The 17,357-nt window shown below is 58.4% G+C and overlaps 2 protein-coding genes across 5 annotated transcripts in view; one reads left to right on the forward strand and one right to left on the reverse strand.

The window, feature by feature from the left end:
* The window catches only part of NOS1AP (nitric oxide synthase 1 adaptor protein), a 48,690-nt gene extending 31,827 nt beyond the window's left edge, over window positions 1–16,863 (forward strand). The window contains exons 3-12 of one of the 4 annotated variants that reach the window (XM_074151824.1): window positions 390–482; window positions 878–936; window positions 1,565–1,673; window positions 1,916–2,057; window positions 3,306–3,469; window positions 4,009–4,176; window positions 7,469–7,634; window positions 8,184–8,333; window positions 14,352–14,619; window positions 14,720–16,863. In XM_074151824.1, the coding sequence (XP_074007925.1) occupies window positions 390–482; window positions 878–936; window positions 1,565–1,673; window positions 1,916–2,057; window positions 3,306–3,469; window positions 4,009–4,176; window positions 7,469–7,634; window positions 8,184–8,333; window positions 14,352–14,619; window positions 14,720–15,212 (1,812 nt within the window). In that variant the 3' untranslated portion in view covers window positions 15,213–16,863. Of the gene's footprint in view, window positions 1–389; window positions 483–862; window positions 937–1,564; window positions 1,674–1,915; window positions 2,058–3,305; window positions 3,470–4,008; window positions 4,177–7,468; window positions 7,635–8,183; window positions 8,588–14,351; window positions 14,620–14,719 lie in introns of those variants that run through there. The other 3 variants (XM_074151823.1, XM_074151825.1, XM_074151826.1) reach the window with 3 other exon arrangements.
* On the reverse strand, window positions 11,735–13,026 carry SPATA46 (spermatogenesis associated 46). The gene is made up of 2 exons (XM_074151654.1): window positions 12,921–13,026; window positions 11,735–12,276 (listed from the first exon to the last, which is right to left on the reverse strand). The coding sequence occupies exons 1-2, from the start codon at window positions 13,024–13,026 to the stop codon at window positions 11,735–11,737; spliced, it is 648 nt and encodes a 215-aa protein (XP_074007755.1).
* Window positions 16,864–17,357: the final 494 nt, after the last annotated feature.

Raw genomic sequence — 17,357 nt, forward strand, 5'->3', positions numbered from 1 at the left:
GGGGCTAGCAGGGCTGGGGAGGTGGCAGTCCCTCTCCAGGGAGGTACAGCCCTTTGGACGGTCAGAGTGAATGCCTTTGAATCACAAGTTAACATTTCCAACAGCAACCTGGGCTGAGCAGAGCATTATCCACATCCAGGGGCTGGATTGATTTGGGGTGTGCTCCTCCGGATGCTGGACACGGGGTCGCTGTGGGGCAAAAAGCCCCCTCTGTCCTGTCGTAGCATGGATGTGCAGTCTGATGCAGGCATGTGCTCAGGGAGGCATGTGGGGTTGGGGAAACCTTTCCCTATCCCTCTCACCCCTTCCCATCAGAGCCTCTTCAGCCCTCCCTGGGGCATTCCTGGCACAGGAAGGCTAATTCGGGTGTTTTCTTCCATCCCCTGCAGTATGAGTTTAAAGCCAAGAATATCAAGAAGAAGAAAGTGAGTCTCATTGTGTCGGTGGACGGCGTGAAGGTCATTCTGAAGAAAAAGAAAAAGGTAGGCAGCCTTGGTCCCTGGGGCAGTGGTGCCTCGGCAGCAGGAGCCCTCCCCTCTCAGTGCAGGGACCTGCAGCATCCTTGAATTTCTGGGAAACTCTGGTGTGCTGGGAGAAAGAGGGATGGGCTGGGATCAGCCACAGAGAAGCCATGTTCCTGCAGGGTGGCTGAGCCAGTCCTGATGTGGGTGTAGAAGGGACTTGGGGGGCCCCATGGGAAGTGATGTGGGATGTCACTGTTCCCCAGCAGGACCCGACCCTCAGTGAAGGCTTGCAGGGGAGCAGCAGCAGAGCTGGGACAAGAGCTTCCCAGGGTCTGTCCCTGGACTGTCTCTGCCCCGTCCTTGATCTCAAGGACAGCATCTGACGTACTCATTTTCAGCTTCTTTCATTGCAGAAAAAAGAATGGGCCTGGGATGAGAACAAAATGCTCGTCATGCACGATCCCATCTACAGGTAAGCCGGCCTGCTGAGGGGACGGGGTCTTGGGTGGCTCTGCCGTGCCATTTACCCTACGCTACACTGGGACTGTGCTGGGGGATGACCGTGGAGAGCTGCCACCATCCCCATGGAGGGCAGCTCCCCTCACTTGCTGTGCTCTTCAGAAGTCCCCAGCTCTTCTTCTGCATCTTGTTGGCAAAAACTAAGAGCATGGGGTGCCTGTGTCCTGGGGAATCCAAATGGGAGCAAGGAAGAGACTCAGCCCTATTGGGGAGGGGGCGACAGGCACCTGAGCAAGGAGGCCAGCTTTCCGAGCAGGAAAGGCAGAGGATGAAGGTTTGCTCTGCTCAGCCCCTGGAGGACTCTTGGGTCACCAGCTCTGCCCCTGGGGGCTGAGCAGAGAAAGCCCCACGCTGCCTTGGCAAAATGCTTGCTGCTGCTGAGTCAGCAGGCTGATTTTCCCAGCCGAGGCAAAACCACTGCCAAAAAAATTTCTGATGGGCTTTAGCAGGGATGTGCTGCAGAGGCTGGGCATCTGCCAGCACCTCGTGCCCTGGGAAGTGCTGGTGGTGGCCTTGGCAGGTCTCCTGGGCATGTGGGTAATATGTATGTTGATATCCTCCCTTCCCTTTTGTCCTTGCAGGATATTCTACGTGTCCCATGACTCCCAAGACCTAAAGATCTTCAGCTATATTGCCAGGGATGGGTCTAGCAATGTCTTCAGGTGCAACGTCTTCAAATCCAAGAAGAAGGTAAAGATGCTGGGATGCACACTGTGCCATTGTGAGGTCTCAGTGGGGCAGCTGAGGCAGGATCCTGTGGTGCTGCGCTGCAGCTGGTGGCCCGGAGCACCCTGGTGATTTGAGCTCTGGTGCCTCAGTCCCTGTGGTAGCACACAGAGACCCCTGAGAGCTGCACCAGGCTGGGGAGGTCACTGGGCAGGACCAGCCCAGCTGAGGTTATGTTCCTCTTCTCCTCTCCTTGCCTGCTGCAGAGCCAAGCCATGCGCATCGTCCGGACGGTGGGGCAGGCTTTCGAGGTCTGCCACAAGCTGAGCCTGCAGCACACCCAGCAAAATGCGGACGGGCAGGAGGATGGAGACAGTGAGAGGAACGGGGACGACCTGGATGTCCCAGGTACTGTGCGAGGGCAGAGACGGGGATAGTATGGGGGTCCTGGAGCCTGGCAGAGTCACCATCTTCCCATATGGCTCCTTGCTGGCTGACACCTGCGGGGAATGGATTTGCACAGCGATCTGGCCTGCGGCGCATCGGGCTCAAGTTGGAATCTTGCCCAGCAAGGAGCCTTCGCTAGGTGTTAGCCGTCATCCTCGCAGACATCCCCCCTTGCTGGGAGCCCATTAGCAGTGCCCGGGACTCTGCTGGGCGCCTCAGTACTCTCTGTGCTCGGCTGCACACGCTGCAAACATTTCCTCGCTGCTTCCACAGAAGAGGCCCCTAAGCACAGACCTTCCCCGCGTCCCGAGGTGCTTGTGGGACTGGGTCTGGCTCTCTGCGATTCCCTGCATATACAAAGCTGCATTTGGGGTCTTGCATCAAGCTCCCAGGGCTGCAGTCAGCCCTGCGGACCCCCCCTCCCTTCTCTGCCCTGTGGGTGGAGGGTGCAGGGATGCGTGCTCCTGGCTGGGGGGCTGCTGGTCCAGCCCCATCACCCTGGGCTCTGTGGGGACCCGGGGAGCTGCCGTGCTCCTTGGTGCCAGTGTCTGCACTGGAGGGGAGACAGATGTTCAGCAAGAGGTTCGTCAAACACCTCCAGTGCTTGTCGGGATACTGGCAGGTCCTGATGCCCGTCTGTGTGTGGGTTGCCTGCCCTGCCCTGCCACCCCATGCTGGGTGCCAGATCCCCCCCATCCCAACAGGAGCCTCCTGGGCTGTGCTGCGGTTTCCTGCCTGCCTCTGCAGCCATCATGTCAGGATGACCTAATCATTGGGCTATCCTGGACCAGTCATTGTTAGGTTTTCCTCCACACAATGTCCCAGCTATGATAATGCAGTTCCCTGGGGATTTCTGAACATCCGTTTGTTTTGGGTTCTCCCCCCTCCCCTGTAATCTCTTGCTTATCTTTCTTTAGCTTTCTCTGTGTCTTCTGCTCTTGATGGCCCATTTGTCCCACATCAGAGGTTTTGGCCACTGTTCCCCACATTTGGTGTGCTGGGGCCGGGTGTGTTTTTGGCCACAAGCCCCGTCCCGAGCAGCAGCAGGAAGTGCAGCTGTGTCGCTCTGTACCTGCTGCCCCCCAGAGCTGGAGGGTGGGTGGGATGGGGGTGGTGGGGACCGACCAGTGGGCATCGCTTGCCATACCATGGGCGCACCATAGCAAGATCCCGCTCCAAGCAAGCTGTGCTCTGATGCTGCTCCTGCAGCCTGCCGCCTCGCTGGCGCGGAGAGGGCAGCTGCTTCGGCGGAGGAGACGGACATCGATGCCGTGGAGCTGCCACTGCCTGGAGCCGACATCCTCGACTTCAGCCGCGGGGTGACCGACCTCGACGCCGTGGGCAAGGAGGCGAGTGCCTACGCCGACGCCAAGGTGTGTGGGTCCCTGTCCTCTGTTCTCGGAGCACGGCGCAGCCCTGGCCCCGTGGCTCTGATGAGCATCCCAGGGGCCCAGGGATCAGGAGGGATTGTGCAGCATTCCCTGGCTCCCGGATCAAAGCCATCTGCCACCGCAGGGCTGCCCTTTGGCTCAGGGCCCGGGGCGCTCCCAGAGAGCGCCGTGCTGAGGCTCAGCTATGTGCAGCCACACGGAAAGTGTCTGGGGCAGAGCTGATAGGGATTTTTTTTTCCACCAAAAAAAGAGACTTTTTTTATACAGTGGAAATTCCCATGAGAAGCATCAGCCTTTTTGGGAATTTTCTACAAAAGTATTTGGGCTTTTGTCAAAACTGGAAAAATGCTGCCTTCAAACTTTTTCAACACCCCCAGCAAAGTGTGCGTTTGCCTTGAATGCAGTACCTTCTTTCCCTGGGTGTTTTGGGGGGGGCTGCTCTGTGCCGCGTCCCATTTGTGCCTGTCGGCTCTCCATGGCAAGGTGCACAAAATCATACTTTCGACACTGGTGTTTTGCAGGGCTGCCTCCACCCTGAAGACATCCTGACAGCATCGCCCAAGATGCTGCTGCCCTCGTCTGCCCAGCTGCCTGACCTGGGAACGCCCCTCTCTGCCCACCACCAAATGCAGCTTCTCCAGCAGCTCCTGCAGCAGCAGCAGCAGCAGACGCAAGTGGCCGTGGCACAGGTTCTCCCCTTCGCTCTTTCATGGGGGCAGCGGCAGGGCTGGAGTGTGTTACTGAGCCCCTCAGTGCCAGAGCATCCCCTGTGTGGAGGAGGACGGGCATGTGTGGGGACCCAACCTGAGCCAGGGTGGACCCTGACACCAGGGCGTGGGAGCAGGCTGGGCAGTGTCCCCTCTCTTTCCGCAGCACAGCCTGCTTTATTGCCCTTGCTCCCAGCGATGGTTGCGTTAAGCCCGGATGGATTAGCGTTAGGTCTGCTTGCCACCAGTTTTCTTGGTCTTTTGGCCCCTGTGTTCTCGCAGACGCCTGGCCTCAGTGTTAGACCCTGGCAACTTGTTCTCCATGGAGGTATTTCTCATTTAAGCAGCTCTGGCCACTTTATCCAACTCATTACCTTAGCTTTACTTGTTCCCTGACCCCTTGCAGAGCTCTCTGCAGTTGCTCAACTTTCTTCCTGAGCGATTCCTTTCTTCTTTTGCCTGAGCAATTGGCTCCAGCAGCCTTTCTGTACTTTCCCGTGGCTTTCCTATTCTCACATCAGAAAATCAGTATGGGTCCTTCTGGCCGAGCTGCTGCCCCAAGAGCCCACATGCCTTCTGGGGTCACAGGGCTCAGCAAGTTGCTTTCTTCTGTGGAAGAGGGACCTGCATCCTCAGGGGAGCCTTTATGTCTGCCCAAGTATAGTGTTGCTACAGCCAAAGCTTGCCAGGCAAAGCCAGGTCCTTCTGCAGTAGGGACTGCTCATCTCCAGTAGTTGCCAGTCTTTGTGTACCTGCAGAGCCTTGCAGTGGCAATTTCTTTTTCTTCCTGCTTCCAGATTAAAAAAAAAAAAAAATCTGAAATAGCATAACACCATTTCTTGGCTGACTCCTGGGATGGCAGCCAGTGGCCTCATCCCTGTCTCTCTAAGGGCTGATGCCTTGCTCTGGACTTCTGCCCACCCCAGGATGGTTCTTGTCCCAGGAGCTGTCACTTAGCTGCTCTCTAATCCCTTCAGTGTGCGCTGTGGTGATTTTGTATCATTGTAATTTATTAATGAAAAAGTTGGGCCCTATCATGTCAAATGCCTTTCAGATGACTGAATGCATTACATCACACCTCTGTCAATGGCACTTGTTATCTTCTCTCTAAAAGTACCGAGCCAGTTTGTCTCTGAACATGTGGTGATGGGCACAGGCTTAATCCTTTACTGACAAAGCCGGGAGATCCGCTGTGCCGTCCAGGATCTGTGCTGGGTCTATAGTCACTGGGACCATCCTGTAATTTTCTTGGCCTGTAATTACTTGGCTGAGAATGAAATGCCATTTAATTCCCTTATTGACCAGAGACTTGCTTTTGTGAGGTGGTCCCATATACCTGTGAAAGTTCCTTCTCTTGGATTAAGGCCAAGAGTCCCTCCTGGGTCTTGTCCCCAGGGGGCTTGGTGGCGTGAGCCACTGCCCCTCTGCAAGACACGATGTTTCAGCTCTGCTCACATCTTCTCCTGGCATCACCTGGGCCCTGCTGCAGGCACCTGTGGTGGAGACAGCTGCTGTCTGCAAGGAAGGATGACTTCCAGACTGACGCTGCCAGTACTGAGCTTTGGCACCTGCTTAGCATTTAATTGCGATGCCACCTCTGCAAGCTCAGCTCAAGGCTTCTGCTTCACCCATCAGCGGTCAGCGGGCGATCTCAGTCCCACCACGCTGCTGTGCCTCACTGCCAGCAGCGGGAGGGAGGTGACTGTGGCTCCCACAGCAGTGGTATGGGGTGTCTCACCTGGCTGGGGGCCTGCAGGCAAACCAGAAGGACTCTGTGCTGCCTGCTCAGGGCATAAGGTATTGCATCCCCTTGCCCTTGGTCTGGCTTCATGTCCCAGCCCCTTTGCTGGCCTCCTACCACCCCTCGAGCTTGCTGTGCTTCAACTCTGTCCCGCCAAGGGCACTGCCCTGCCGCCTTGCTGGCTGTGTCCAGGCAGCACAGGACAAAGCAGGCAGCACTTGCCTGTCAGCAGAACCAGCGCTGCCTCCTGGTACCCATCCAGGAGGGCAGGTGGCCCCCAGCTGTGCTGGTTTTGGGGCCCTGCAGCCGCAGCAGCAGTTCACAGCTTTGGCAGGCTACAGAGAGCTCTTCCCCAAGGTCACTTTTTCTAGGCCAAGGTAAAACTGCCTTTTTTTGTTGGTTTTTTTTTGTTTGTTTTGGTTTTTGGTTTTTTTTTTCATGTGTGTGTGCGGGGGTGGGTTTGTTTGGTTTTGGTTTGGTTTATTTATGGTTTTAGGCTTTGGGTTGTTTTTGCATTAAGTTCATGGTTCCTCCTGAGCCTGGCTGGCTCAGTCTTTTCTGGAGAGAGGAACACTTGTAGGAGCCATGGGTGGGCAGCAGGAGGGGATGCTGAGCCAATGTGGCTCCCGGTGGCTCCTCACTGCTGTCCGTTTGTTTGTCCGGAATGCACTCCTGGGGCTCTCCTTACTCTATCTCAGAGCAGAGAGCTGCTCCCACTGTCCCTGGGCAGGGGCCTCTGGCTTGTCTCGCGCAGCAGCATCCCACCCTCCCTGCGATGTGGTGCCAGTGATATATAGATGCTTCTCTATGGGTAGTTACGTGAAAATCAATGGAATTCTTATCCGTGGAAGCCCACAGGCTAACAGCCAGGCATTGCTTCCCAGGGCCAGAATGAGCAGCCAGCTCATGTCCCCAGAGCCACCATGTCTTGACAGCACTCTGCCATCTGCGTTGCTCCAGGTGTGTCATGCCTGTCACAGCCGGAGCCGTCTGCAGCTCTGGGGCAGCTCTGATGCTCCAGCCCCTGCTAGTGACAGACACTGCTGGCAGGACCCTGCCTTGTGCAAAACACTGTTTCTGGGAAACCTGCCCGGAAAGACATCTTGGCCAGGGCCGGCTCATGGCACACGTCTGCGCCCTGTGCACCAGCAGCACCATCCAGTCAGTTGAGTGTGTCTCCTCTTCCGCATCCATCTGGATTCCTCCTGGGCTACCCTTTCCTCATGCATTCGTGGCACGTGTGTATGACCAACAGTTTGGTCAGCGCTGCCTCCCTTTGCCTTGGTCATTTCCATCAGAGATGTCAGGGGACCATGCACTGGATTTGCTGAGCATGCCCTGGTGTGACACTGCCGCCTGCCCCCACTCTCCCCATCACATCTGCGGGTACCCGCAGGTTAACGGCTTCTTCGTCAAGTCATTTGTTGGGATGCTGCTGAGCCCTGGTAGAGGAGCAGGGATAGCCAGAGTTGAAGCTCTCAGCCCTCGAGCAGCATCTCCCGTGTGTTCACCCACTCTTCTTCTGTCACACAGGTCCACTTGCTGAAGGACCAGCTGGCTGCAGAGGCGGCAGCGCGGCTGGAGGCCCAGGCTCGTGTGCACCAGCTCCTGCTCCAGAACAAGGACTTGCTGCAGCACATCTCGCTCCTGGTCAAACAGGTGCAGGAGCTGGAGCTGAAGCTGGCGGGGAACAACACCAGTAAGCTCTCCTGCCCCTTCTTCTCCCCTTGCAGCTAGCTGGGTCTGTGGAGGACATGAGTGTGGCTGTTTCTCTTGGGGGGGTTTGTGCATTTTCAGTGGTTTTGTGTAGGGGAATATTAGTGCCCTTCTGGCTTGGTTTGTGTGTGCAGCAGGGCGCTTGCATGCAGTGCGGGAAGGGGCTTGGGGAGGGCTGTATGTACAAGCAGTCACATACTTCCATTGCTGTGTGTCTGGTTTCCTAGTTGGCTGCATGGTTTAGGCTAACTCCTTACCTACCCAAGAGCCCCTCTTTGACCTTCCTCTCCAGCAGATGTGGCCATCAGCTCCCTATAGGAGCTGGGCTGGGAGACAGTTAACTTTTTATCCTCCTTTGCTGGGCAACAGCAGCTCCTGGCACCAGTAGCACCCAGTGGCCCCCTCTAAATGGTGGGGAGTGTGGGGAGGTTGACACCCAAATGGCCCCAGACCATCCTCCTCTGGCCGGTCTGCAGCCAGCTGTGAGCCAGGGTGGCACTGCCTGCCCCTCAGCCGTGCCCTTCTCTTGCAGCAGGCTCCCAGGACAGTCTGCTGGAGATCACCTTCCGCTCCAATGTCCTCCCCGTCCTCTGCGACCCGACCACCCCGCAACCCGAGGACACCCACCCACCGCCGCTGGGCCCTGGCTCGGGCTTCCCCAGTGCCCTGGGCAGCCCCATAGGTAGGAACGACTGTCTGGTGAAGCTGGAGTGCTACCGCTTTCTGCCGGACTCGGGGCAGCCCGCCCCAGAGCCGGCGCTGGGCAGCCTGGAGCTCATCAAATTCCGCGAGTCGGGCATCGCCTCTGAGTACGAGTCCAACACGGACGAGAGCGAGGAGCGCGACTCCTGGTCCCAGGAGGAACCGCCGCGCCTGCTCCACGTCCAGCCCAGGCAGGACCTGGGTGACAGCCTGGAGGATGAGATTGCGGTGTAGGGGACGGCAGGAGGTGGTGCAGAGCAGCGGGGACCCGCCAGAGCTGGGGTGGACCCTGGCCGTAGCCCCCTGGTGCTGGCAGGGACAGGACAAGCCCGGAGGGAGAAGGGGTGGAGGAGGGAGCGCAAGGCTTCCAGCACACAGCCGGGAGGTGTGTGGAGGTGATGATGGAGCCATGCCGAGGGGGTGCACCGGGTGTGCTGTGCTCCAGTGTGCATGGGCTCGTGTGCTGAGCTGGAGCGTCCCCGCTTCGCATCGGACGGTGAGCTGACAGCTGCTTGTGCTACCCCCTGGTCCCCGTCCCCCTGCAAGCTGTGTTTTAAGGTTGGGCAGAAGCAAAGGACCTCTCCGGACACTACATGAGTAGCCAGTGCTGCTGGTGCTCCAGCGGGGAGAGCAGTAAAGCAAATGAAGGTTTTTGCTGGGGGAATGAGTGAGCAGGCATGGGGCAGTGAGCAGGGACAAGGGGGACCGAGGAGGCAGTGCTTGGGGCAGTGAGTAGGGACAGAGCCGCTGGCAGGGGGTCTGGCTTTCTGCATGGTGGAGAGGGTGGGAGATGAGGCCAGGGCCATGCTAGCGGGGTGGTTAGGGTTGGTGACAGTGCACCGTTGGTGTGGGTGTGCGAGAGGTGAGGCAGTGGGGGATAGTAGGGACAAGCCTGGAAAGGAGCTGAAGGGGTGAGATGAGGTTGCTCAGGGGGGCCAGGCACAGGCAGCTCCTGGCAAGGTGGTGCTGTTTGTGGCACTTCCAGGCCAGAGATTGTCCCTGCCTGTGACACGTGGAGGATGTGCGGTCACTGCCTACTCCTCTCCCGGGGTGCAGTGTGGAGAGGAAGGCATGGCTTAGCATGGAGCAGGGAGCTAGGGCACGCAGCACTGGGACATGGAGTGTCCTTCCCCTCATTGTCCAGTCCTTGGGCTCCTTGGCATGGCTGCCGGGTTTCAAAACCTTTCTGGTGCTCTCAAGTCATGTTTTCAAGCACTTCCCTGCGCCCCCCATCACCACAAACTCCCTGCTTTGCTTTATAGACAAACCCTACCATTTCCAAGCATTATTTTTCCCTGGACCAGGGCTGGGGGATGCAGTGCTGGCATTGGCTGTGTGCAGGGATGGGCAAGTTTGCCACCCCTCGATGGCGAGTGAACTGCTAGTGTCTGCAGGTTGGCTCTTTCATGTCTCTGGTTTGCACCCTCCAAGATCTCAGGATTCCCCACCAGACCTCAAGACACCTGTGGTTGAGCCATCTGTGTGGGGTCTCCAAGGGATCCAGAAGTTGTTTCTTTTCTGCAAGCACATTTATCAGCTGCCTGTTGCTGCAGCTTCTAAAAGGCCACGGCTGGAGGGGTATGAACCAGAGTTCTGATGTCCCCCCTGCTCCCCTGGAAACACTTGACAAGGTGGGGATTGGCACAGTTCTCCTCCTCCCCATCCACCTTCCTATTCTGCTTCTGCTTCACTTAGTTGCTTCCCTGCTGCTCTCGCCTTCACCAGCTCTGTCTCTGCTAGATCTGCCTGCACCTAACCCCTAGTGGAGCATCTCCCAGGCACGAGCTCTTGCGCTCCTCCAGGGCTTAGCCCTGCTGCTGAGGAAGGTCCATCGCTTCTTTCTGCCCCGGTCCCCTTGGGACCGAGGGCTGCTGAGGACAGAGGTGTGGGTGAGACCCCCAGGATCGGTATAAGCTGTGCTATGCACCCTCCACCACAAGAGGAGGCTGGATGCTATGAGGAGCTAGAGAGTCCTAGTGGGAAGGAAGGCCACGTTTCAGTGTCCCCAGCAGTGGCCTGGTGCCCAGGGAAGCCCCTGCACTGGGCACAGTGGGAGCAGATACAGATTGGGACCCAGGTACTCCTGTCCTCTGGCCAACAATGCCTCTGTAAGTCCTGTCCTGTACCACTGGGCACAGCTGTGTGCCAGCCCCTCTGCTGGGAACCCTGATATCCCACTGCCAGCACACAGCAATTGGAGGTGAATGGTGGGGGGCTGGTCCTGCCAGGAAGGAGAGGTGGGGATGGCAGCATGTGCAGGACGTGGTGCAGGCAGGGTAAGGATATATGAGTGACCTTGAAGAGGTATTTCTGTCTGGCCAGATAGATTGTGTAGGAGAGGAGATGGAAGGAGCTCAGCCATACACGTAGGGCAGATGAAGGGAGAGCCCAGGAGGAGAAGCAGCAGGCAGGAGGTCTCTTCCAAGCTGGTCTGCCTCAGAAAGTGGGCAGAGCTGAGCCATCTCCCCGTGCCACCGCTCCTGCCTGTCTCTGCTGTATACACGCAGCCCAGGCAGTGCCCTGCAAGGAGCTGCTGGGACCAGCTGTGGGCCCGGGCTCCTGCCCGGCACTCTGCCCACAGCGGATGATGGTGGGTGCCCCACGGGCTGAGGGGGTGCTGCCAGAGCCAGGTGGGACCCTGCCAGCATCCTGCCGCACCGCAGGTGTATATGTGTAAATGATCGTCCTCTTAGCTCAGCGCTGCCTCCGAGAACACCTCTCTAGCCTCTCACTTTTATTACGGACCTTGACTGAGGATTTATAGCGATATTTTTTGCCCTTTCTTTTCCTACAACTGTCGTGTTACTAACTGTTGACTCAATCTATCTGGGAAACCAATCTGTCAATGTAAGTGCACTTAACCCTTGGGTGTTGTCATTACTCGACTGGCTTTTGCTAAATAAATCTTTCTATTTCTCAAGGCTCTCTGTTGTCTCTTCCTTCTCGCTGACTCTCTCTCTTTCTGTACTTCTCTCCCCTTCCACACTGGGAGCCAGCACCAGCAGTGGCATCCCTTGGCCTTGCACAGACCCCTTCCAACCTAAGCATCCTCCTCTTGTGGTGCCAGCCACAGGCCACCTGTGAGAGCCAGGTGCCCTGAATGTTGCTGGGGGTAGAGGGGTACTAGCCTTCCTCTTCAGCCCCTGCACAGGGCAGGCTTGTTTCAGGGCTGACCTGACAGCTCAAGGGTGCCAGAGGGTTCCCAGCATCTGCAGAGCCCTCCATGGAGATGCAGAGATGCTAAGCAGCGCTTTCCAGGGGCTCCGGAGACTTTTGACTGCTAGGAAGGCAAAAGTCAGGAAGAGCCTCTCTTAAAGGATGGCGGAAGTGTTGTGTAGGCAAGAGCAGCAGGCAGGCAAGGCCGCCTGCTCCTGAAACAATTTATTTTGCTGCTGGCAGGAGCGATGGAGCAGTGCCCTCCCGCGGCGGCTGCCCAGCTGGCGGGGCTACACAGGCGCCCTGGGGGCTGCAAGCCTCCTGCTCCTTGTGCTCCTTCTCCCACAGGGCCTTGAGCCTGCGGTAGTACACCTTGCAGCTGTAGCCCTCCCGGGAGCTCTGCTGGATGTGGATCTTGATCGACCACAGCGTGGGGAAGACGCGGCAGCATGACATGCACTGGTAGCCACACTGGGGCACTGGCTGCTGCTGGGAAGCAGTGAGGATGTCCCGGACCGTGATCCTGGCTCTGTCCCTGGCCTGCCTGTCCCTCTCGGGGGGCTGGGTCTTGTCTGAGGAGCCAGAGGAGGAACAGACAGTCTCTGAGAGGTCATCGGGCTCCTCAGATTCCTGGGTGAGGGAGGGCAGGCTGTAGGAAAGGCTGTTCAGGTCCTGTGGGGTGGCTCCGTGGGTATGCATGAAGTAGCTGTAGGGCGAGAACCAGGGCCGGTAGATGGTGCGGGCAGGGCGCTCGCTGCCTGGCGAGGCTGCGGAGGAAAGGGTCTGCAGTGAGTCAGGGGTCCCTGCAAGAGCCTGGCTTCCCATGGGGTTGGGAACAGTGCTGGTGACCCTTCCTCTCTGTCTTCATGTGATGCAGAGGTGGCTGGCTCTGCCCCAGTATGTCCCCCCAGTATGGGAGGTACCATCCGTCCCCCCACAGGACTCAGGGGTAGAGATGGATGCGGGATGCTGGCAGGCACCGAGGCACCGGCACAGCACAAAGCTCACCTGGCAGCCCACAGGAACAGTCCCGCAGAGAGCTGCACTGGCACGGAGTCAGTGACGAGGAGGCTGAGCTGGCACTCCTGGGGGCAGCACTCACAGCTTTACAGGTTCCTGCTGGAAGACATGGGGTAGAAACTGGTGTAGCTCAGGGGTGGGGTGTGACTGGAGGACCCCCTATGTCCCCAGAAAGCACCCACTGCCATGGGTGTTCCCAGTCCCCTTTCCCCACTTGTGCAGGAGGGTATGTCCAGCTAACCCCCTCCACAGCTTGTCTGCCTACAGGCCCTCACTGTGCCGCAGAATGCTGAGCAGTGCCGTGGCTGTGCCCAGGGGGTGCGAGGGGGAGCCCCCCTCACAGTCAGTGCCGGCTGCCTGCACCCCCCACCTGGCTGCAACTGGCAGGCACCAGGCCTGCTGGCAGGGCCCAAGGGGCACAGAGCCTCTGGGCTTCTTTTCTTGGTGCCACGGGGCATGGCCCCAATGGAAACGGAGGGCAGGACAAAGCTCTTCATCACTCTTGCATAGCCGATGTGTGGGTCCTGCACCATGGTACCCATGCCGTCATCTGCTGATATCACAAAGGGCTGATGTCACCCATGTGTACGGTGCACAGCAGGATGCTCCTGGCCAGTGGGCTCAGCCCTTGGGGTCTCTTGGGAGCTTGGCTAATGCAAGGCAACAGCCAGCCTGAGCTGGAGAGGGAGCCATGCTGGGGTGGGCAGTGCAGAGCCCAGGCTGTGGGTACCCCCAGAGAACCTGCTTTGTGGGTGCCTGGCTGATAAGGGCTCTATGTAAGTCCCATCTCCATGGGTAGCGTGGCAGATATGGGCAGGGGGTCAGCAGTGCACCTCACCCATCAGCGTGGAAGGGACAGGTCCACTGTCCGCTTGTCATTCCCTTGGTAAATCCTCTCTCTCTCTTTCTTTCCACAACCTGCTTCCCAAGTTGCTCAGTGTCAGGTAAGAGATGTTGGCATGTTGGCAGTGGCAGCATGGAGCCCCGGTGTCATGGTATAACCCCAGGCAGCAACTAGGACCACACAGCCACTCACTCACTGCCCCCGGTTGGGATGGGGGAGAGAATCAGAAGAGTAAAAGAGAAAAAAACTCATGGGTTGAGACAAAGACAGTTTAATAGGTAGAGCAAAAGCCATGCACACAAGCAAAGCAAAACAAGGAATTCATTCAACGCTTCCCATCAACAGGCAGGTGTTCAGCCATCTCCATGAAAGCTGGGCTCCATCACACGTAATGGTTACTTGGGAATACAAACTCCATAACTCTGAACACCCCCCTTTCCCTCTTCTTCCCCCAGCTTTATATACTGAGCATGACATGGAATGGTATGGAATATCCCTTTGGTCCGTTGGGGTCAGCTGTCCTGGCTGTGTCTCCTCCCAACTTTTTGTGTCCCCCCCAGCCTACTGACTGGTGGGGTGGTGTGAGGAGCAGAAAAGGCCTTGAGATCTTAGTGACAACTAAAAACATCAATGCACTTATCAGCACCGCTCTCATCCCGAATCCAAAACATCGCCCCACACCAGCTGCTAGCAGGAAAGTTAACTCCATTCCAGCTGAAACCATGACACCTGGGCTCACCACTACCCTGTCTTGCCCCATGCTGTCCCCACCGCATGCACTGCTCTGTGCAGCCCTGGCATGGCCTGGCTGCCCACAGCCTCTGCAGGGCTGCAGGAGCAGCCTCCCTGTCCCCTAAATTGTGTCCCCCATGCTGCTGGGTTGGGAGCTGGCAGGCAGCTCTGGGACATGCTGTCCCTGCTGGGGTCCCTCTTCCAGCCCATCTCACGCTCCCTTCTCTGTTCCCTTTCCCCCTCCAGTGGACCAGAGCATGTTTGAGAACGCCAGCGCCAGTACGGCACCCACCCCGCGGCCACAGCATGTCCCCACCATGGCGGGTGCCCCGCTGCAGTCCTCCCGTCCTGCCGGCAGCCAACACCTCCGCAATCTGGGCAAGGCTGTGGGGGCCAAGATGAATGACCTCCTGCGCCGCAAGGAGCCGGCTGGGCTCCACAGTGTGGGGGTGATGGAGGTGAATGCCAGTGCTGGGGCGATACTGGGCACGGGACAGCCGGCCAGCGAGGATGGGTGAGTGTCCCCATAGTGTGCACCCTGTGGTGGGGCCGTTGGCACAGACTGGAAGGGCCCTGGCATGGGGCTGTATGTCACTGCTCCTCTGTGCTTGCAGGGCTGTGGGGCTGGACAACTTCCCCCGGCTGGATCCCCCGCCCCCCATCACCAAGAAGCGGACGCCACGTGCCCTGAAGACCCCGCAGGACATGCTTATCGCACCACAGCCAGCAGGGACCAGCCCAAGGAGCAGCACAGAGGAACCCCCTGAACTGCCCACAGCCCACCCCAACCCCGCAGAGGAGTGGTCGGGGACAAGGGACCCATCCCCTCCAGAATGCCCTGGGGTCCCCACCATGACCAGCACCCTAGAGCCAAGCGGGGACCAGCCCACCACTGCCCTCCCTGTGCCCGACCTCATCCATAAGGGCAGCCTGGAGGGCCAGTGGCGAGCAGGCGAGAGGGCCACCGAGACGTCACCTCACATGGAGAAGCCTTCCCGGAGACAAGGGCTGGAGCCTGAGCCGCCAGGGAGCACAGGGCGACCGGAGCCATGTACCCCAGGACGGGAGGTGGATGGGCCTCATCCTGACCTGCTGTCCTTTGAGTAGCAGTGGGGGAGCTGCGATGGGGGCACCATGGGGGCTGGCTCTCCCAAACACGTCTCTCACTGCCACTTGCTGGTTTTGGGGTCATTATTTTGGAGAGGGGGTAGCCCCAGGGTGGTAGAAGCAATTGCTGCCCTAGCATGGGGTGTGGGGAGCCATTACACTACATTTCTCTGCAGATTCCCAGGAGGGGAACGGCCTGTCCTGCCATGGCTTCTGCAGCCTCATCCCAGGCCTGTTTACCCATCATTGCAAAGCTCTCACACTGCCAAGGTGCCACCATCCTGCAGTCATGGGCCGCACTGTGCTGGGGACCAAGGGTGGGCTTTCTCAGCAGCCTGGGTCCTTGTGCATGGGTGCAGAAATGCCAGCCTGCCCCCAGCCCTGTCAGCTGTGCTGGGGTGAGTGTCCCACAAGTGTCTCCTGTGGTTCCACACATCTGAGCTGGCTGCCCAGCCTGGAGCACATCCCAGCTTACATCATATGCTTGCTGAGATACCCCATCTGCTGGTGAACTGGCAGGTTCCCCCAGCCCTAGTGCCCTGTGCCAGGGAACTGGGATGGCAGATGTCCCCAAGGCCTTCTCCAGGTGCCAACCCCTTGTGTTAGCCCTCCCAGTGCCATCTCACTTTGCAGTGGAGCCCCAGCCACAGGAGACCCACTCATGGCATGGCCTCTGGCAGGGAGCAGGGCTGGATGCATGGGGCCACATGGCTGCTGGCCAGTGGGCTCTGGCAGGGAGTCAAGCTCGCCATGAGACCCCCTACAGCTTCCACTTGTTTCCTGGTCTCGCCTCAGCCACCGTGGGCCGGACCGACCTGCCTAGGCAGGCCACTCCACGTGGGCCAGACGGTGACATCTTCATGAGACTGGGACACAAGAAGCCACATGGTCCTGATACTGCTCTATGATTGTTTCCCTATGAATTACAGGAGAGGTTAGCCAGCCTGTGGACCCCTGGGCTGGTGCAAGGAAGCAGCTGTGAGATGGTACTATGCTTAGAGCTTTTGTGTGCATCCTCACTGCAAAAGTGGTCTTGAGAGGAAAGGCTCCAAAGACCAGTTTTGGCCTGCAGGAGCCTTGGGGCTCATGGATGGGGCACCTCTGCTCGCAGCTCCTCCTGGGCCACACAGGGCAATCGGGCTGAAGAAATGTCTTCCACCACACCGTGGTCCTGCTGAAGGAAGGAGGCCACGGGCCTGAGAGATCCCTTTGCCCTGGGAGCAGCCACTGTTCCTCCTTGCACATGGGCATGGCAAGTGCCATGGCTGCAGCGCTTGGCCACCGGGGAGGCCCCACTGGAGAGCAGAGGAGACGTCAGAGCTGTGCAGAGCCCATGGCCAGCTCGCAGTCGGTGCCGAGGTATAACACACCCTGTGTATAATGTGATGATGCTGTGCCCGGGCGATGCCACCCCACACATGGAAATCTATATGAGTATGTATATGTGTATGCTGCCCAGACCTACACTGCTTTGTATACGTTGATGGGAACAAGGGCTCGTAGCCCCTCTTTGAGGAACCAGCATCTTCCAGCCCTGCTCCTGGAACCTCGCTGCTGGTCCAGTCCCTCTATTTATGTTGTCTAGGGGGTGTGTGTAGTTTGGGACAAAAGATGCAGGTTGCACAATAAATTTTTTTTTTTCTTTTTTTACCCACTGACACGGAGCAGTCCCTTGATGGGAGGGGAACATCTCCACCAGTTCTGCATAGCCCCGAAGCCCCCTGATGAGGCTGGGGACCTTCTGGATGCTCCTGCATGGGGGCTGCAGAGCAGAGGAGTGAGGCAGCAGCCCTGCAGCCCCATGCAGCTGAGGGGTGCCGGGGAAAGCTGCCTTCCAGCACCGGGCTTGCTGGGATGATCACATAGGATGACGGGGTCTGCATGTTAAAGTCACAGGGTTAAGAGAAATACCCCCAAAAAAACGCCACCGGAGGCCTGACACCTGCAAAGGCACCCCCATCCCAGGAGCCAGCCCAGGGGCACGGCCACGGGGAGCCAGGGCATGTTGGGGGAACTTGGCAGTGCCCGGGCCGACAGGGTGACATGGCTGCCCTGCTGTGCTTGGTGCTGAGGGGGTGGGACACCCGGCTGCTGCCAGGGCTGAGGGGACAGGACCCGCTACCGGTGCCTGGGCTGAGGGGATGG

This window comes from Numenius arquata, chromosome 8 (assembly GCF_964106895.1).
Source record: "Numenius arquata chromosome 8, bNumArq3.hap1.1, whole genome shotgun sequence".
NCBI lineage: Eukaryota > Metazoa > Chordata > Aves > Charadriiformes > Scolopacidae > Numenius > Numenius arquata.